The 16,241-nt window shown below is 43.0% G+C and overlaps 2 protein-coding genes across 2 annotated transcripts in view; one reads left to right on the top strand and one right to left on the bottom strand.

The window, feature by feature from the left end:
• The window catches only part of ARMC1 (armadillo repeat containing 1), a 45,979-nt gene that overhangs the window by 26,562 nt on the left and 3,176 nt on the right, over positions 1 to 16,241 (bottom strand). The window contains exons 2-3 of the mRNA XM_066378966.1: positions 6,911 to 7,131; positions 1,504 to 1,595 (exon numbers count right to left, since the gene is read on the bottom strand). Of these exons, the coding sequence (XP_066235063.1) occupies positions 1,504 to 1,595; positions 6,911 to 7,093 (275 nt within the window). The 5' untranslated portion in view covers positions 7,094 to 7,131. The remainder of the gene's footprint in view (positions 1 to 1,503; positions 1,596 to 6,910; positions 7,132 to 16,241) is intronic.
• On the top strand, positions 13,497 to 14,255 carry LOC136398007 (prothymosin alpha-like). The gene has a single exon (XM_066372459.1). The coding sequence runs from the start codon at positions 13,690 to 13,692 to the stop codon at positions 14,017 to 14,019; it is 330 nt and encodes a 109-aa protein (XP_066228556.1). The 5' UTR covers positions 13,497 to 13,689; the 3' UTR covers positions 14,020 to 14,255.

The raw sequence follows: 16,241 nt of genomic DNA, 5'->3' as shown, positions 1-16,241 counted from the left end.
GAAAGAAAAAGAAGAAGAAAGCCTGAGCAGATGGTGGCACAGTAGACAGAGCATTGATTTGGGACACTGAGGACCCAGGTTCAAACCCCAAGGTTTCCAGCTTGAATGCAGGCTCACCAGCTTGAGCATACACATAACCCTACGGTCGCTGGCTTGAGCCCAAGGTCCCTGACTTGAGCAAGGGGTCACTGACTCAGCAGGAGCCCCACACACACACCATTCAAAGCACGTATGAGAAGCAATCAATAAACAACAAAAGTGCAACCACTCCAAGTTGATGCTTCTCATCTTTCTCCCTTCCTATCTATCTCTGTCGCTCTCTCTCCTGCTTAAAAAAAAGGGGGAGGGGAATGCCAGGGCCTGATTCTAATATATTCTTATAGTTTACAAGCCAAAGCACACACTTTTAGCATTCAGACATACAAATTTCTAAGATGATTATTATAGTAAACAGAGGTGACATTTTAAAAGCTTGAAAGGCAACCTTCAAATCTGAGATTTGGCCAAAAGCCAAATGAGCCGCAAAGTGTACGTAAGAATTATTACTGCCCTGGCTGTATGGCTCAGTGGTAGAGTGTCGGCCTGGCGTGCAGGAGTCCCAGGTTTAATTCCCGGCCAGGGCACATAGGAGAAGCACCCATCTGCTTCTCCACCCCTCCCCCTCTCCTTCCTCTCTTTTCTCTCTCTTCCCCTCCCGCAGCCGAGGCTCCATTGGAGCAAAGATGGCCCAGGCGCTGGGGATGGCTCCTTGGCCTCTGCCCCAGGCGCTAGAGTGGCTCTGGTCGCGGCAGAGCAACACCCCGGAGGGGCAGAGCATCGCCCCCTGGTGGGCGTGCCGGGTGGATCCTGGTCGGGCGCATGCGGGAGTCTTTCTGACTGTCTCTCCCCGTTTCTAGCTTCAGAAAAATACAGGGGAAAAAAAAAAGTTGTAAATAACAAAATTAGACAACAGATTTGAAAATCTTAGTAAGATGATAGGTACAATTAGAAACCACCCATTAGCTAATATTCAAATTAAACAGCTCAAGGTCTCTGAGAGCCCTCTCAAAGATGTTCAGGAAAATCTCACCAAAACCCCCCTTTTGCCATGATACTGATAAAGGTTCTTTCCAGTAAGACCGGGATGAAGTAAAAGAATTTTGTTCTATCTTATTAACACTGTATTTTCAGATGTGATTAGTCACCTGTGTTGCTCTGCTAGCAAATCAATTTACAAAACTTCACATAAGGTATGGTTTTCTCTTTTTAAAAACTATTTGTAAGTACAAGTCGATATTTTAAATAAAATTTGAACATTTTCATAAGGACTATTGTTAAAACAAATGTTTAAGAATAATAAGAATATTGACCATAAGAACATTTTTGGACATATAATCCATATTAAAATAAAAGTTTCAGTAAAATTATATATATTAACAATCAGAAAGGAAAAAAAAACAATCAGTACACATTTAGCAAGAAGATCCATGTCTTTACTGTGCTGGGAGACACTTTTCTACTTACTTCTGTATAACGTTTTGCAAGCTTAACATCATACCCAGTTCTCCCTTCATCTTTTCTCTGTTAGCACGGCATTCTGCCAAGTACCGAAGAGCCTACAAAAAGAAACAGTAATACATTAATGCACGTGTCCAGACTATTCAAAATTAAACCCACTACTAACTTACTACAAGAGGAAAACAGCTTTTTGTTTTTAGAATCAACTGGTTTTGAAGTGTTTAGAACTAACTCTTCTTTAAATGTGATCATCTGGCCTGATCAGGCGGTGGTGCAGTGGATACAGCGTCGGACTGGGATGCAGAGGACCCAGATTCGAGACCCCGAGGTTGCCAATTTGAGCGCAGGCTCATCTGGTTTGAGCAAAAGCCCACCAGCTAGAACCCAAGGTCGCTGGCTCCAGCAAGGGGTTACTCGGTCTGCTGAAGGCCTGCGGTCAAGCACATATGAGAAAGCAATCAATGAACAACTAAGGTGTTGCAACGCGCAATGAAAAACTAAGGATTGATGCTTCTCATCTCTCTCCGTTCCTGTCTGTCTGTCCCTGTCTATCCCTCTCTCTGACTCTCTGTCTCTGTAAAAAACAACAACAAAAAAAAACCAAAGCTGTAAATGTGATCATCTGAGCAGTCCCCTCAGGGAAAATGATCCTTTGAGCTGAGGTAGCTGATTCTGCTCTCCTAACTTATCTCTGCAAGGTCAAAATTAGGTTGTTCTGGTTTTATTTTCACCACTTAATCTCGTCAAGGATACAAGGAACTCTACTCCATTTATTAATTTCAGGGAGCAGTCCTTATAGCCATCATTTCTCTAATGCTTTTCACATATGAATTAAACTGCTGAGAAGGACGAAACATAAAGCCACCTTAATGGAATCAACTGCTTGTGGTTTAAAAATTCACCTTTTAAATGACTTTTTTTTAATGAAAAGCAAAAGATAAACTCACCTCACAAATTTCTGCTTTTTTTTTTTTTTTTAATTTCTACTTTCTGAAGTCAATTTTTCTAGGGTGCTTTTCTCTTGAAATTTAAAGTACATTCTGCAAGTATTCCCTACACATGCTGACTCTTTAGGGGTTTCATTAGCTGTTCTGCAGACCTCCTACTCTGTAAGATTCATCAACGACTTTGGTGCATGATTTTCAGGAGAATACCTGTGTGAACCACACCATCCAAAACTCTGACATCACAGCCCACTGACTTACACTTTCTACTGGTCCTCTACACTCCGTTTTCAAAGTGCCTAGTCTTTACTGAACATGACAGCATCTATGGAAGGACGAATTCAACAACCTTTCTGACGGCAATCTCCTGTCCTTTCTGCACCTTCTCCTACCTTGATTTTCACTTCTGTCCATAAAGGATTAACTGCCTTGGGAACTGCTGCCCCTCCGCAAAAGCAAATAACCAGGACAAGAGGCAACATAGAATTGTAATCCCCGAGGGAAGAGGAATGACAAAGTGAGCCCTAAAACTGCCCCATCTTACTGCTTTGAAGGCAGTTTCCAGACTCTGCACAGGGACAGGGAACCCAAGTGGAGCCCACTGGTCTTGCTGAGTTAGTGAGGCAGAGATCAGAGTTGAGGAGGTTGTGGTGGTGAAATATATAGAATAAGAAATAAATATCGAATCTCTGTATGGTTCCTGGCACAAAGCTCCTAAGACCCTTGTAATTTTCTGGTGGCAGGAGTGTCTTGTTATTCATAAAGAGGAGACTGAACTCTACAAAAACTCTTGAACAAGGAAGGAGATTCAGAGTTTCTGAATTGAATACATCCACCTGCCAGGAGGGTGGCGGACTCCAACTCCGCAGGGACAGACGTTCCTGTGCTCAGGACCCTCCAGACCTTAACCTACTCCCTGTTCATGTATATTCTTTATAATAAATTAGTAAACGTAAGAAAGTGGCTTCCTGAGTTCTATACGCCATTCTAGTAAATTATCAAGCCTGAGGAGGGATCACTGTAACATCCAATTTATACCTGCTAAATTAGAAATACAGGTGACCTGATACTTGCAACTGGCCTTTGAAGGGAGGGCAGTCTTGTGGGACTGAGCCTTAAACCTGGGAGTAATAGCTCCAGGTAGTTAGTGTCTAAATTGAATTAAGTTTTTGACCACCTAGCTGGAGTCCACAAAAGATCAGAGAATTGGCTGGTATCAGAAAACACCACAGGCAGCTAGAATTTGCAAAGCAAAGTAACAGAGAGGAGGGATCTTCACAGCAAGAGCACTAGCTCCAAAGATCTCTTGACGGGACCTCCAAGAATCTTCAGCAGAATACTAGCTTGCACAGGCTTAGGGGTAAAAGCCAGCCAGAAAGTAGGAAAAACAATGCCTGAAGCTCACACTGGCGGGGAAGTTTGTGATACCACCAGCCAGAGGTGAAAGACCTCACATGTATTGAGAAATCAGGAAATTCTCAGAAGAGCCTCTCCTTAGTAGTGGTGATATCTGAATACAGGCAGCTTTGGACTCACTCTACAAAGCTTCAAAACAATTCTTGAAAGGATCAAACTCATTCCAAGTAATTTAACTGCAACCAAAGTACATGTTTATAGGGATACCAGAAAAAAAAAATCCAAAACCACAAAACCATAATATTTGTAATGGCTGATCATGGTTAAAAATGACCAGGTATGGCCCTGGCCGGTTGGCTCAGCGGTAGAGCGTCGGCCTGGCGTGCGGGGGACCTGGGTTCGATTCTCGGCCAGGGCGCACGGGGGGGCGGGGGGGGGGGCGGGGGGCATCTGCTTCTCCACCCCTCCCCCTCTCCTTCCTCTCTGTCTCTCTCTTCCCCTCCTGCAGCAAGGCTCCATTGGAGCGGGGATGGCCCGGGCGCTGGGGATGGCTCCTTGGCCTCTGCCCCAGGCGCTGGAGTGGCTCTGGTCACAACAGAGCAACGCCCCGGAGGGGCAGGGCGTCGCCCCTGGTGGGCGTGCCGGGTGGATCCCGGTCGGGCGCATGCGGGAGTCTGTCTGGCTGTCTCTCCCCGTTTCCAGCTTCAGAGGAAGATGCAAAAAAAAAAAAAAAATGACCAGGTATAACTTGACCAGGTGGTGGTGCAACGGACAGAGTATTGGCCTGGAATGCTGAGGACCTACGCTCAAAACCCAGAGGTCACTGGCTTGAGCATGGCTCATCTGGCTTGAGTGACCCGACTTGAGTGTGCAGTTGCCAGCTTGAGTGTGGGATTATAAACATGACCCCATAGTAGCTGGCTTGAGCCCAAAATGTCCCTGGCTTAAAGCCCAAGGTCACTGGCTCAGCTGGAGCCCCCAGTCAAGGCACATAGGAGAAAGTAATCATTGAACAACTAAGGTGCCACAACTATGAGTTGATGCTTCTCAACTCTTTCCTCTCCTGTCCCTCAATTAAAAAAAAAAATTACCAGGTATATAACACAGGAAAACACCCTGGTCAGGTAGCTCAGTGGGTTAGAGCATTGTCCTGGTACACCAAGATTGTGGGTTCAATCCCCAGTCTGGGCACATACAAGAATCAATCAATGAATGCATAAATGAGTGTAACGACAAATCGATGTTTCTCTCTCTCTTCCTCCCTAAAATTTTTTTAAAAAGGGAAAAAAAGAAAATTTTAGAAGCCAAAATAGTAGAGAGAAAATGTGTGATGACCTCCATGTAGCCATCATTCAGATTCAACAATTATCACCCACTTGGCAATGCACATACAATTTCATTTGTAAATAATCGGTATATACCTAAGAAGGTAATGGGGTTTTTACTAACTTAATAATTATACTATTATAACCTGCAAAAGTATTGATGGTTCTTTAATATCATCTACTATCTGATCCATATTTATTTCAAGCAATTTAAAATTATGTTTACAGTTGATCTATTCAAATCAGGATCCAAATCAGGTCCACATATTACACTGGGCTGATAAGCCCCTTAAGTCTCTGAATCTTTTTTTTTTTTTAATATTTAATACTGTAGTTGCTGCTATCCCCCTCCTCTACCCCACCTGGCATTCCTTTTAATGCCATCTATTGTTTATGGAACCTGGTTATTTGTCCTGCAGAAATGATCACATTCTGGATTTGTCTGATTGCCTTGTGTTGTTCTTTAACATGTTTCTCTAGCCCCCAAATTTTTTATAACATAGTAGTTCCTTCTGTATTATTAGCTCTGATCCTTATAATTTTCTTATCCTCTCCTTTCCTTAACTTTTCTTCCCATCTTAGAGATGAATACATCTATTCATCATTTATGCCAACAGAATGCGGCATATCCCTACAATGACATACTATCCAGCCATAAACAGGAATAAAGTACTGATACATGCTGCAGTGTAGATGAACCTTGAAAACATTATGCTCAGTGAAAGAAACCAGTCACAAAGACCACATATTATAAAAATCTATACTAAAAATATATAGGAATTGCCTGATCAGCGGTGGCACAGTGGATAGTGCATTAACCTGGGACACTGAGCACCCAGGTTCAAAACCCCAAGGTCGCCAGCTTGAGTGCAGGCTCACCAGCCTGAGCACAGGGTCACCGGCTTGAGCATAGAATCATTGAAATGATCCAAGGTCACTGGCTCGAGCAAGGGGTCACTGGCTCGGCTTGAGACCCTCAGTCAAGGCACATATGAGAAGCAGTCAATGAACAACTAAGGTGTCGCAACTATTAGTTGATGCTTCTCATTTCTCTCCCTTCCTCTCTCAAAAAAGGAAAAAAATATATTTTTTAAAAAAAAGGAATTGCCTGACCTGTGGTGATGCAGTGGATGGCGCATTAACCTGAAATGATGAGGTCGCAAGTTTGAAACCCTGGGCTTGCCTAGTCAAGACACAGACAAGAAGCAACTACTATGCATTTATGTTTCCCTCTCCTACCCCTACCCCTTTCTCTCTCTAAAGTCAATAAATAAAATCTGAAATATATATATATTATATATATAGGCATTTTTGCTGAAAGAGGCAAACACAGGAAGATAGAAAGTAGTGGCCACTTAGGAAAGGAAGGTGGGGACCTGGGGAACAGGTAGAGTCAAGTTTCTTTCTGAGGTGATGAAAATGTTCTAAAATTGATTGTGGTTATGGGTACACAACTCTATGAACATACTGAAATCTACTGAATTGTACACTTTAAATAGGTAAACTGTATGGTGTGATTTAGATCTTAATAAAACTATTACAAAACAATTAAATGCCTTTTTGATTGTCTTTCTGCACTGGTATCATATAATGCATACATATAGTATGCTACCATTTGAGTCAAAGGAAAAGTCACATACATATATGTTTATGCACATACAGAAATAAAGATTTACTATTATTTGCTCTACTGGCACTTTTAATTTTTTATCATGTCATCTAACATCTCTTCAAATTCCCAATTGCAAAATTAGAACATGAAGACTGAGACTACTAAAGGCAACTTACGAGTAAAGCTGAGTGGACGACAGGGGGGTTGGGATGGTCCATAAATAAAATAAGGCCAGGCAGACATCCCTGATCCTGGACAATGGCTCTTCTATTTAATGGATCTGCCGCTAGGTCCCGTAGCTGGTTAACTACTGATAGAGCATCAGGTTCTTCATTCATGGTGGAAGATGAAGAATTCATCTTCTAGGCCATGCACATACACAAAATCTTCTTAAATTCTGTAGAAACAGTTTACAAAATTAGTTCTAGGCTGCTGAAGTACATGAATGATGGCATTTGTTAAATAATCAAGACTATAACACCAATAGGAAGAAACAGATGAATCTAAATCACAAAAAAGAATTGATCACTCGATAGTTTAAGTAAAATAAACATAAGCTAAGAAAAAATTAAATAGAATTGTACAACTGAAACCTATATAATTTTATTAACCATTATCACTCCAATAAATTCAATAAAAAGTAAAAAAAATAAATTTATTTATGTGTACACAATGTATTTATTTATTTATTTATTTATTTAGTATTTTTCTGAAGCTGGAAACCGGGAGGCAGTCAGACTCCCGCATGCGCCCGGCCAGGATCCACCCGGCACACCCACCAGGGGGCGATGCTCTGTCCATCTGGGGCGTCACTCTGTGGCAACCAGAGCCACTCTAGCGCCCAGGGCAGAGGCCAAGGAGCCATCCCCAACACCGGGCCATCTTTTGCTCCAATGGAGCCTTAGCTGCGGGAGGGGAAGAGAGAGACAGAGAGGAAGGAGAGGGGGAGGGGTGGAGAAGCAGATGGGCGCCCCTCCTGTGTGCCCTGGCCGGGAATTGAACCCGGGACTTCCGCACACCAGGCCGACGCTCCACCACTGAGCCAACCGACCAGGGCTGTGCACAATGTTTAATCCTTTGAATAGTGAGTTTTTTGTTAGCGCTTTGAGTGAGGACGTACATGAATGTTCGTACTACTCAAAGGGTTAAAGAACAAATGCCATCTTTAATATGCCAATCAATTCCTTTCAGCAATACCTATTTTAACACTAAAGTGCCACAATGAACAAGATCTTTATAGGTCAAGCTTGTAACCTTCGCTACATTCTCAAACTGGACCACTGTCAGGTTTTTTTTCTCTAGGACATTTCTGGAGCCTAAGTCCCACTTTAGGAAAATGGGGCTAGCTGACAGGTTTTTTTCTTATTTTCAAAGAACAAAACCCAGACAACTGAGTCTACAAAAGATAAAATCAGGCCATGGCCGGTTGGCTCAGCGGTAGAGCGTCGGCCTGGCGTGCGGGGAACCCGGGTTCGATTCCCGGCCAGGGCACATAGGAGAAGCGCCCATTTGCTTCTCCACTCCCCCCCCCTCCTTCCTCTCTGTCTCTCTCTTCCCCTCCCACAGCCAAGGCTCCATTGGAGCAAAGATGGCCCAGGCGCTGGGGATGGCTCCTTGGCCTCTGCCCCGGGCGCTAGAGTGGCTCTGGTCGTGGCAGAGCGACGCCCCGGAGGGGCAGAGCATCGCCCCTGGTGGGCGTGCCGGGTAGATCCCAGTCGGGTGCATGCGGGAGTCTGTCTGACTGTCTCTCCCCGTTTCCAGCTTCAGAAAAATACAAAAAAAAGATAAAATCAGCCTAACCAGGCGGTGGCGCAGTCGATAGAGTGTCAGACTGGGATGTGGAAGGACCGAGGTTCGAGACCCCGAGGTTGCCAGCTTGAGCGCGGGCTCATCTGGTTTGAGCAAAAGCTCACCAGCTTGGACCCAAGGTCGCTGGCTTGAGCAAGGGGTTACTCCATCCGCTGAAGGCCCGCAGTCAAGGCACATATGAGAAAGCAATCAATGAACAACTAAGGTGTCGCAATGCACAACGAAAAACTAATAATTGATGCTTCTCATCTCTCCGTTCCTGTCTGTCTGTCCCTGTCTATCCCTCTCTGACTCTTTCTGTTAAAAAAAAAAGATAAAATCCCCTAGGAAAAAGGAAAGAGTCAAAGAAGGCTGTGAACAAAGAAACCAAGAAGGGATTCTCACCCTGGGCCTCAGGTCAGTGGAGTTTGGGAGGTCATAGTGAATCTGAACTAAATCTAAGCACACCTGTCAGTTTCTGAGTGTGCCACCTTCAAAAGAATGAAACAGAATTTGGGTGATTCATTTGACAGATAAGTAAACAATCACAGAGAAGTTAAATAATTTGTCCCAGGTAACAAAAGTTAGTATAGTATAGAATGGGGTTAAATTTACTATCTCCCAAACTGGTCAACAGACCTTCCACTTCCCATACAATTCTAGTAAATTCAGTATACACCTTTCCCATAAAAGTGAACAGGGTATTTTAGAAATGTAACATGCTAAATACACAAAAGCCAAAGGAACAAAATATTTCAAAATAATCTTCATATAAGCAGAAAGTTAAAAATAGTAACTTCCTATTAACCAACTTACACAATGTACTCCTTATTAGGAAGAATATAAAAGTGTAAATACTTCCCACAAATTAATAAGTTTAATGCTAATTTCCATAACATTGCCAACTGGGGGAGGATGTTGGAAACAAAAATATAACTCTAGAAAGGCTGAGAAGAAGGTAATAAAGTAGAGCTGGCTCTACCATGTATTTAAATTTACAGTCAGTAAGAGTAAAGCAGGAGGTCCTGACCTGTGGTGGCGCAGTGGAGAAAGCGTTGACCTGGAACGCTGAGGTTGCCTGTTTGAAACGCCAGCTTGCCTAGTCAAGGCACACACCTAAAGCAACTACTACGATTTGATGCTTCCTGCTTCTCCCCACCTTTCTGTCTTTCTCTTCTCTCTCTCCGAAATCAGTAAATAAAATCTTAAAAAAAAAATAAAATAAAATAAAGCAGCAGGCCTGGGGTGGGGGTAGACAGAGATAAAGAGATAAAGATACTACTTGAGGAAAGCTATTTAAACATTCAATATAAGAAAGAAAGCTCACATACTCTTTTATGGATTCTTGTTGTATTGGCCAAGAGTTTGCTTAAAGGCTTTAATCACTGTTTTAAAAAAAAAAAAAAAAATATATATATATATATATATATATATATATATATATATATATACAGAGAGAGAGAGAGAGAGAGAGAGAGAGACGGGGGGGGACTGGATAAAGAAGATGTGGCACATATACACTATGGAATACTACTCAGCCATAAGAAATGATGACATCGGATCATCTACAACAAAATGGTGGGATCTTGATAACGTTCTACAGGGTTAAATAAGTAAATCAGAAAAAACCAAGAACTGCATGATTCCATACATCAGTGGGACGTAAAAACGAGACTAAGAGACATGGACAAGAGTGTGGTGGTTATGGGGGGTGGGGGGAGGGAAGGAGGGAGAGGGGAAGGGGGAGGGGGAGGGGGAGTGGCACAAAGAAAACTAGATAGAAGGTGACGGAGGACAATCTGACTTTGGGTGATGGGTATGCAACATAACTGAATGACAAGATAACCTGGACATGTTTTCTTTGAATATATGTACCCTGACTTATTGATGTCACCCCATTAAAATTAATAAAAATTTATGTATTAAAAAAAGAAAGAAAGAAAGCTCACAGAGTCAGATCCAAGCCATACCACTTGGTAACTGAGTTTAGGCAAATCACTTAAACTCTTTATCTGTCTCTTAATCTGTAAAATGGGGTTAAAGTAGCTACCAAATGGTGTACTGTCCAAATTAAATAAAAATACATATAAGGGGCTTAGACTGGTGCCTGGTACATCGTTAAATGCTCAGTAAAAGATAGTTAAAAGCTACATGGAGTCAAAAATCAATGAAAAACACTAAGATTATACAATAAATTGGAATGATTTCTAAGCAACTTTAAAACCACTAAGAATCTTTAACTCATACCACATTCAAAAAAATCATATTTCAAGCCCTGGCCGGTTGGCTCAGTGGTAGAGCGTCGGCCTGGTGTGCAGAAATCCCAGGTTCGATTCCCGGCTAGGGCACACAGGAGAGGCGTCCATCTGCTTCTCCACCCCTCCCCCTCTCCTTCCTCTCTGTCTCTCTCTTCCCCTCCCGCAGCTGAGGCTCCATTGGGGCAAAGGATAGCCGGGCACTGGGGATAGCTCCTTGGCCTCTGCCCCAGGTGCTAGAGTGGCTCTGGTCCGGGCAGAGCAACGGCCAGGATGGGCAGAGCATCGCCCCCTGGTGGGTGTGCCGGGTGGATCCTGGTTGGGCACATGCGGGAGTCTGTCTGACTGCCTCCCCGTTTCCAGCTTCAGAAAAATACAAAAAAAAAAAAATTATATTTCAGACAAAATACATTACACTTATTGTTTTTAAGTCTGCAAGCAAATGCAAAATAACGGACTCAGAGAAAACAGGGCTTTATCAAGACAATATTTGGCAAGTAATTTTCTGAAAATGAAAATATAGTTACTGGGCTATTTAAAAAAAGATTTAGGCCCTGGCCGGTTGGCTCAGCGGTAGAGCGTCGGCCTAGTGTGTGGAGGACCCAGGTTCAATTCCCGGCCAGGGCACACAGGAGAGGCGCCCATTTGCTTCTCCACCCCTCCGCCGCGCTTTCCTCTCTGTCTCTCTCTTCCCCTCTCGCAGCCAAGGCTCCATTGGAGCAAAGATGGCCCGGGCGCTGGGGATGGCTCCTTGGCCTCTGCCTCAGGCGCTAGAGTTGCTCTGGCCGCAACATGGCGACGCCCAGGATGGGCAGAGCATCGCCCCCCTGGTGGGCAGAAAGCATCACCCTTGGTGGGCGTACCAGGTGGATCCAGGTCGGGCGCATGCGGGAGTCTGTCTGTCTGTCTCTCCCTGTTTCCAGCTTCAGAAAAATGAGAAAAAATAAAATAAAATTAAAAAATAAAAAAAGATTTAAAGAAAAACAATAGACTGAATACACAGGGATAAGACAGGTTTGGGGGCATGTCACCTCTTAGGTGCTTCTATTATCAACAGCCTGAATATCTCTTTTACAAACCAGCTTACGCATAAGTTTTATGCACTGTCATCAACATAAACCCTGAAGAACCAAATACTATGGGTTATGGTTTTTGCATATATATAATATTGGCCTTGGAACTAGAAAGTTCCATTCTCATCTAAGGAGTCTTTAGAGAATTAATTATTCAATGGGAAGGATTCTGAAAAACTAACAGCCTTCATGTTCCTTTGAGATGAACATGTCAAAATAATTAAAACTTCAAATCCTCAAAGCCCAGTGATGAGAGAGTTCAAATTAGAAACAGCATAGGAAAAGATCAGGAATACAAGGCATCAACTACCTAAGCACAACAAGCAGAGGCCCAACCTGTGGTCAAGCACTGAATTTCCTATGGCATGTAAATGAAGGCAAGATAATCGGACAGAGCTGGGATTTGTTCCTCATAATTACACAAGTTTTTATATGACTTCAGAAGAGAACTTCTCAGTGTTAAGAGTTCATTATTCTTATTTTATTATTCTTGATAGCATTACTGTTAGAATTGCCTGAATCCTGTTAAGTGAAATTTCTGTGTACTACAGTTTACATAGCAGATTTTATAAGACAGCTACAGAACAGCCAAGAAAATAAAAAGATATGCAAAAATTAGAGCTTTAATCCCAATTCATGTGTTAGGTCCACTTAGTGATTCTGTATTAATTCTATCAATGTCATACAAATACTCAAGTTGTCCGATAAAAATGTTACCTTTCATAGAAAAAAAAAACTTTTTGAGAGAGGAAGGGAGAGAGAAGCATCAACCCATTGTTCCCCTTAGTTGTATCACTGATCACTTCTCATATTTGACCTGACCAGGGCTCCAACCAGCTACCTTAGGGTCAAGCAGGTGCCCTTGGTTTGATCGATGACCCCAGGTTTAAGCCAGTGACGCTATGCTCAAGCCAACAACCCCAGCACTCCAGCCAGGGAGAAAAGATGTTTTTAAACAATGTATTTTGGCATTCATTCTATCCTACCCTCTCTTATTCCAAATTTGGCAGACCTCAAAATAATTTTTAAATAACCTTCTAAACACTTAACTGGGCCCTGGCTAGGTCAGTGGATACAGCAGTGACCTAGTGTACTAAGGTAACAGGTTCAAGCCCCAGTCAGGGCACCTATGAGAAGCAACAAATGAGTGCACAAGAAAATGGAACTAAGAAGAACAATGCATTGATGCTTCGCTCTCTCTCAAATCAATGGAAGCATTTTTTTTAATTTCACTGAACTGGCGCTGGCTGGTTGGCTCAATTGATAGAACAACAGCCCAGTGTGAGGACATCCCAGGTTCAACTCCACGTCAGGGCACACGTGAGAAGCAACCATCTGCTTCTCTTCCTCCCTTCCCCCTTCTCTCTCTCTTCCCCTCTAGCAACCAGCGGCTCAACTGGTTTACATTGGCCCTGGACATTGAGGATGGCTCAGTTGGTCCCAGCAGCCTCAGATGCTAAAAATAGCTCAGTTGATTCAAGCATCAGCCCCAGATGGGGGTTGCCTGGTGGATCACAGTCAGGGCGCATACAAGAGTCTGTCTCACTATCTCCTCTCCTTTCACTTAAAAAAATAGTAATAACTTCACTGAACTAAACAATTTTATAGCAAATAATCCATAATAAAAGGAAAGAAAGAGCCCCACTGGCTGCTCTGAAAAGCCATCTTTGCATTGTTCCTGCGTCCACCTCTCTGCTCGCTGCAGCCACCTTCGCTGCGCGCCTCCTCCACCGACGCAAATTCCGGCAGCTTTTTCGCCAGTCTTTGAACTCTTGGTTTTTGTTTTTTTGTTTGTTTGTTTTTTAAATCCGCTGCACCGAATCACCAGCGTGCCCCACCATGTCAGACGCAGCCGTGGACACCAGCTCTGAGATCACCACCAAGGACTTGAAAGAGAAGAAGGAAGTTGTGGAGGAGGCAGAGAATGGAAGAGATGCACCTGCTAATGGGAATGCTAATGAGGAAAACGGGGAGCAGGAGGCTGACAATGAGGTAGATGAAGAAGAGGAAGAAGGAGGGGAGGAGGAGGAGGAAGAGGAAGGTGATGGTGAGGAAGAGGATGGCGATGAAGATGAGGAAGCTGAGGCAGCTATGGGCAAACGGGCAGCTGAGGACGATGAGGATAATAATGTTGACACCAAGAAGCAGAAGACTGATGAGGATGACTAGACAGCAAAAAAGGAAAGGTTAAACTTAAAAAAAAAAAAGGCCACCGTGACCTATTCACCCTCCACTTCCCGTCTCAGAATCTAAACGTGGTCACCTTCAAGTAGAGAATCCCACCCTACCACTCACCCAACTTGGGCAGCGCCACCACAGATGACACGCGCTTGCCACCACCCAACCAAAACCACAACGTGAATTTGCAACAGGGGAGGAAAAAACCAAAACTTCCAAGGCCCTGCTTTTTTTCTTAAAAGTACTTTAAAAAGGAAAAATTTGTTTGTATTTTTTATTTACATTTTATATTTTTGTACATATTGTTAGGGGTCAGCCATTTTAAATGATCTCGGGATGACCAAACCAGCCTTTGGAGCATTGTCTGTCCTACTTCCGACTTTACTTGTGGTGTGACCATGTTCATTATAATCTCAAAGGAGAAAAAAAACCTTGTAAAAAAAGCAAAAACAACAACAAAAAAACCAATCTTATTCCGAGCATTCCAATAACTTTTTGTGTATGTACTTAGCTGTACTATAAGTAGTTGGTTGGTATGAGATGGTTAAAAAGGCCAAAGATAAAAGGTGTTTTTTTTTTTCGTTTTTTTTTGTCTATGAAGTTGCTGTTTATTTATTTTTTTTTTTTGGCCTGTTTGATGTATGTGTGAAACAATGTTGTCCAACAATAAACCGGAATTTTATTTTGCTGAGTTGTTTTAACAAAAAAAAAAAAAAAAAAAGGAAAGAAAGAAAGAAAGAAAGAAAGAAAGGAAGAAAGAAAGAAAATAAGCTTCCCTCCTAGTTACATTTTTCATCTAAAAGATGAACACCAAGGTGTTGACCTGGATAGCCTACAACAGAATAAACTGGGATTATTAAAATACAGATTTCAAGGTCCAACTTCAGACCTAAAAAAGAATCTTTAAAGGTACAATCCAAAACTTATCTTAATAAGCACACCAGATGATTCCTGGTGCAAATAAGACATACTAAAACTTTATCTTGGTGTGCCTGACCAGGTTGGGGAGCAGTGGATAGAGTGTTGTTGACCTGGGATGCTGAGGACCCAGGTTCAAAGCCCTGCGGTCACCACCGGCTTAAGTGCGGGCCCACCAGCTTGAGTGAGGGATCATTGACATGACCTCATGGTCGCTGGCTTGAGCCCCTGGGTCAAGGAACATATGAGAAAGCAACCAATGAACAACTAAGGTGTCACAACTATGAGTTGATACTTCTCATCTCTCTCCCTTCCTCTCTATCTATCCCTGTCTGTCTCTCTCTCTCGCTAGGAAAAAACCCAAAAAACTTTATGTTGGTCCACAAATGCCATCTTTTTCATCACTATGAACATCTGAAAAACACCCAAACATTAAAACTCTACAGACAGGCCCTGGCCGGTTGGCTCGGTGGTTGAGCATTGGCCTGGTGTGCTGGAGTCCTGGGTTCGATTCCCAGCCGGGGCACACAGGAGATGCGCCCATCTGCTTCTCCACCCCTCCCCCTCTCCTTCCTCTCTGTCTCTCTCTTCCCCTCCCGCAGCCAAGGCTCCATTGGAGCAAAGATGGCCCGGGTGCTGAGGATGGCTCTGTGGCCTCTGCCTAAGGCGCTAGAATGGCTCTGGTTGCAACAGAACAATGCCCCAGATGGGCAGAGCATCGCCCCCTGGTGGGCGTGCGGAGTGGATCCCGGTCGGGCGCACACGGGAGTCTGTCTGACTGCCTCCCCGTTTCCAACTTCAGAAAAACAAACAAACAAACAAAAAAACTCTACAGATATTTTAATTACTAAGCAATATGAAGATAAGGAAATTTGGAACTAGATTTTGTTTCTTTGTTTTTCCCTAATTGGAGGGAAAACTGGTTAAAAGTAATTGTAAAGTAACTCTGGCTTAGATACTTAGATCACTGGTTGGATACTTGATTGGATAATAGATTGCTGAGTTTTCATACCTTAGTTCTTTTCTTTTTTTATTTTAATTGAATTTATTGGGGTGACACTGGTTAACAAAATTATACAGGTTTCAGGTGCACAATCCTATAACATATCTACTACACACTGTATTTACACTGTATTCTGTGTTTACTCCAAGTCAAGTCTCTGTCCAGTAGGCTTCGGTTTTATTACCAAATAACCAAAATAACCTGGAAAAATCACCAACAGTAGGAAATCTATCCCCTCCTTCCAAAAAAACCCTGATTGGAAGCTCTTAACCAATGAAACAAAATTGTGGAA

The sequence above is a fragment of the Saccopteryx leptura genome, chromosome 3, assembly GCF_036850995.1.
Source record: "Saccopteryx leptura isolate mSacLep1 chromosome 3, mSacLep1_pri_phased_curated, whole genome shotgun sequence".
Taxonomy (NCBI): domain Eukaryota; kingdom Metazoa; phylum Chordata; class Mammalia; order Chiroptera; family Emballonuridae; genus Saccopteryx; species Saccopteryx leptura.
This window is presented reverse-complemented; position numbering and strand designations above follow the sequence as displayed.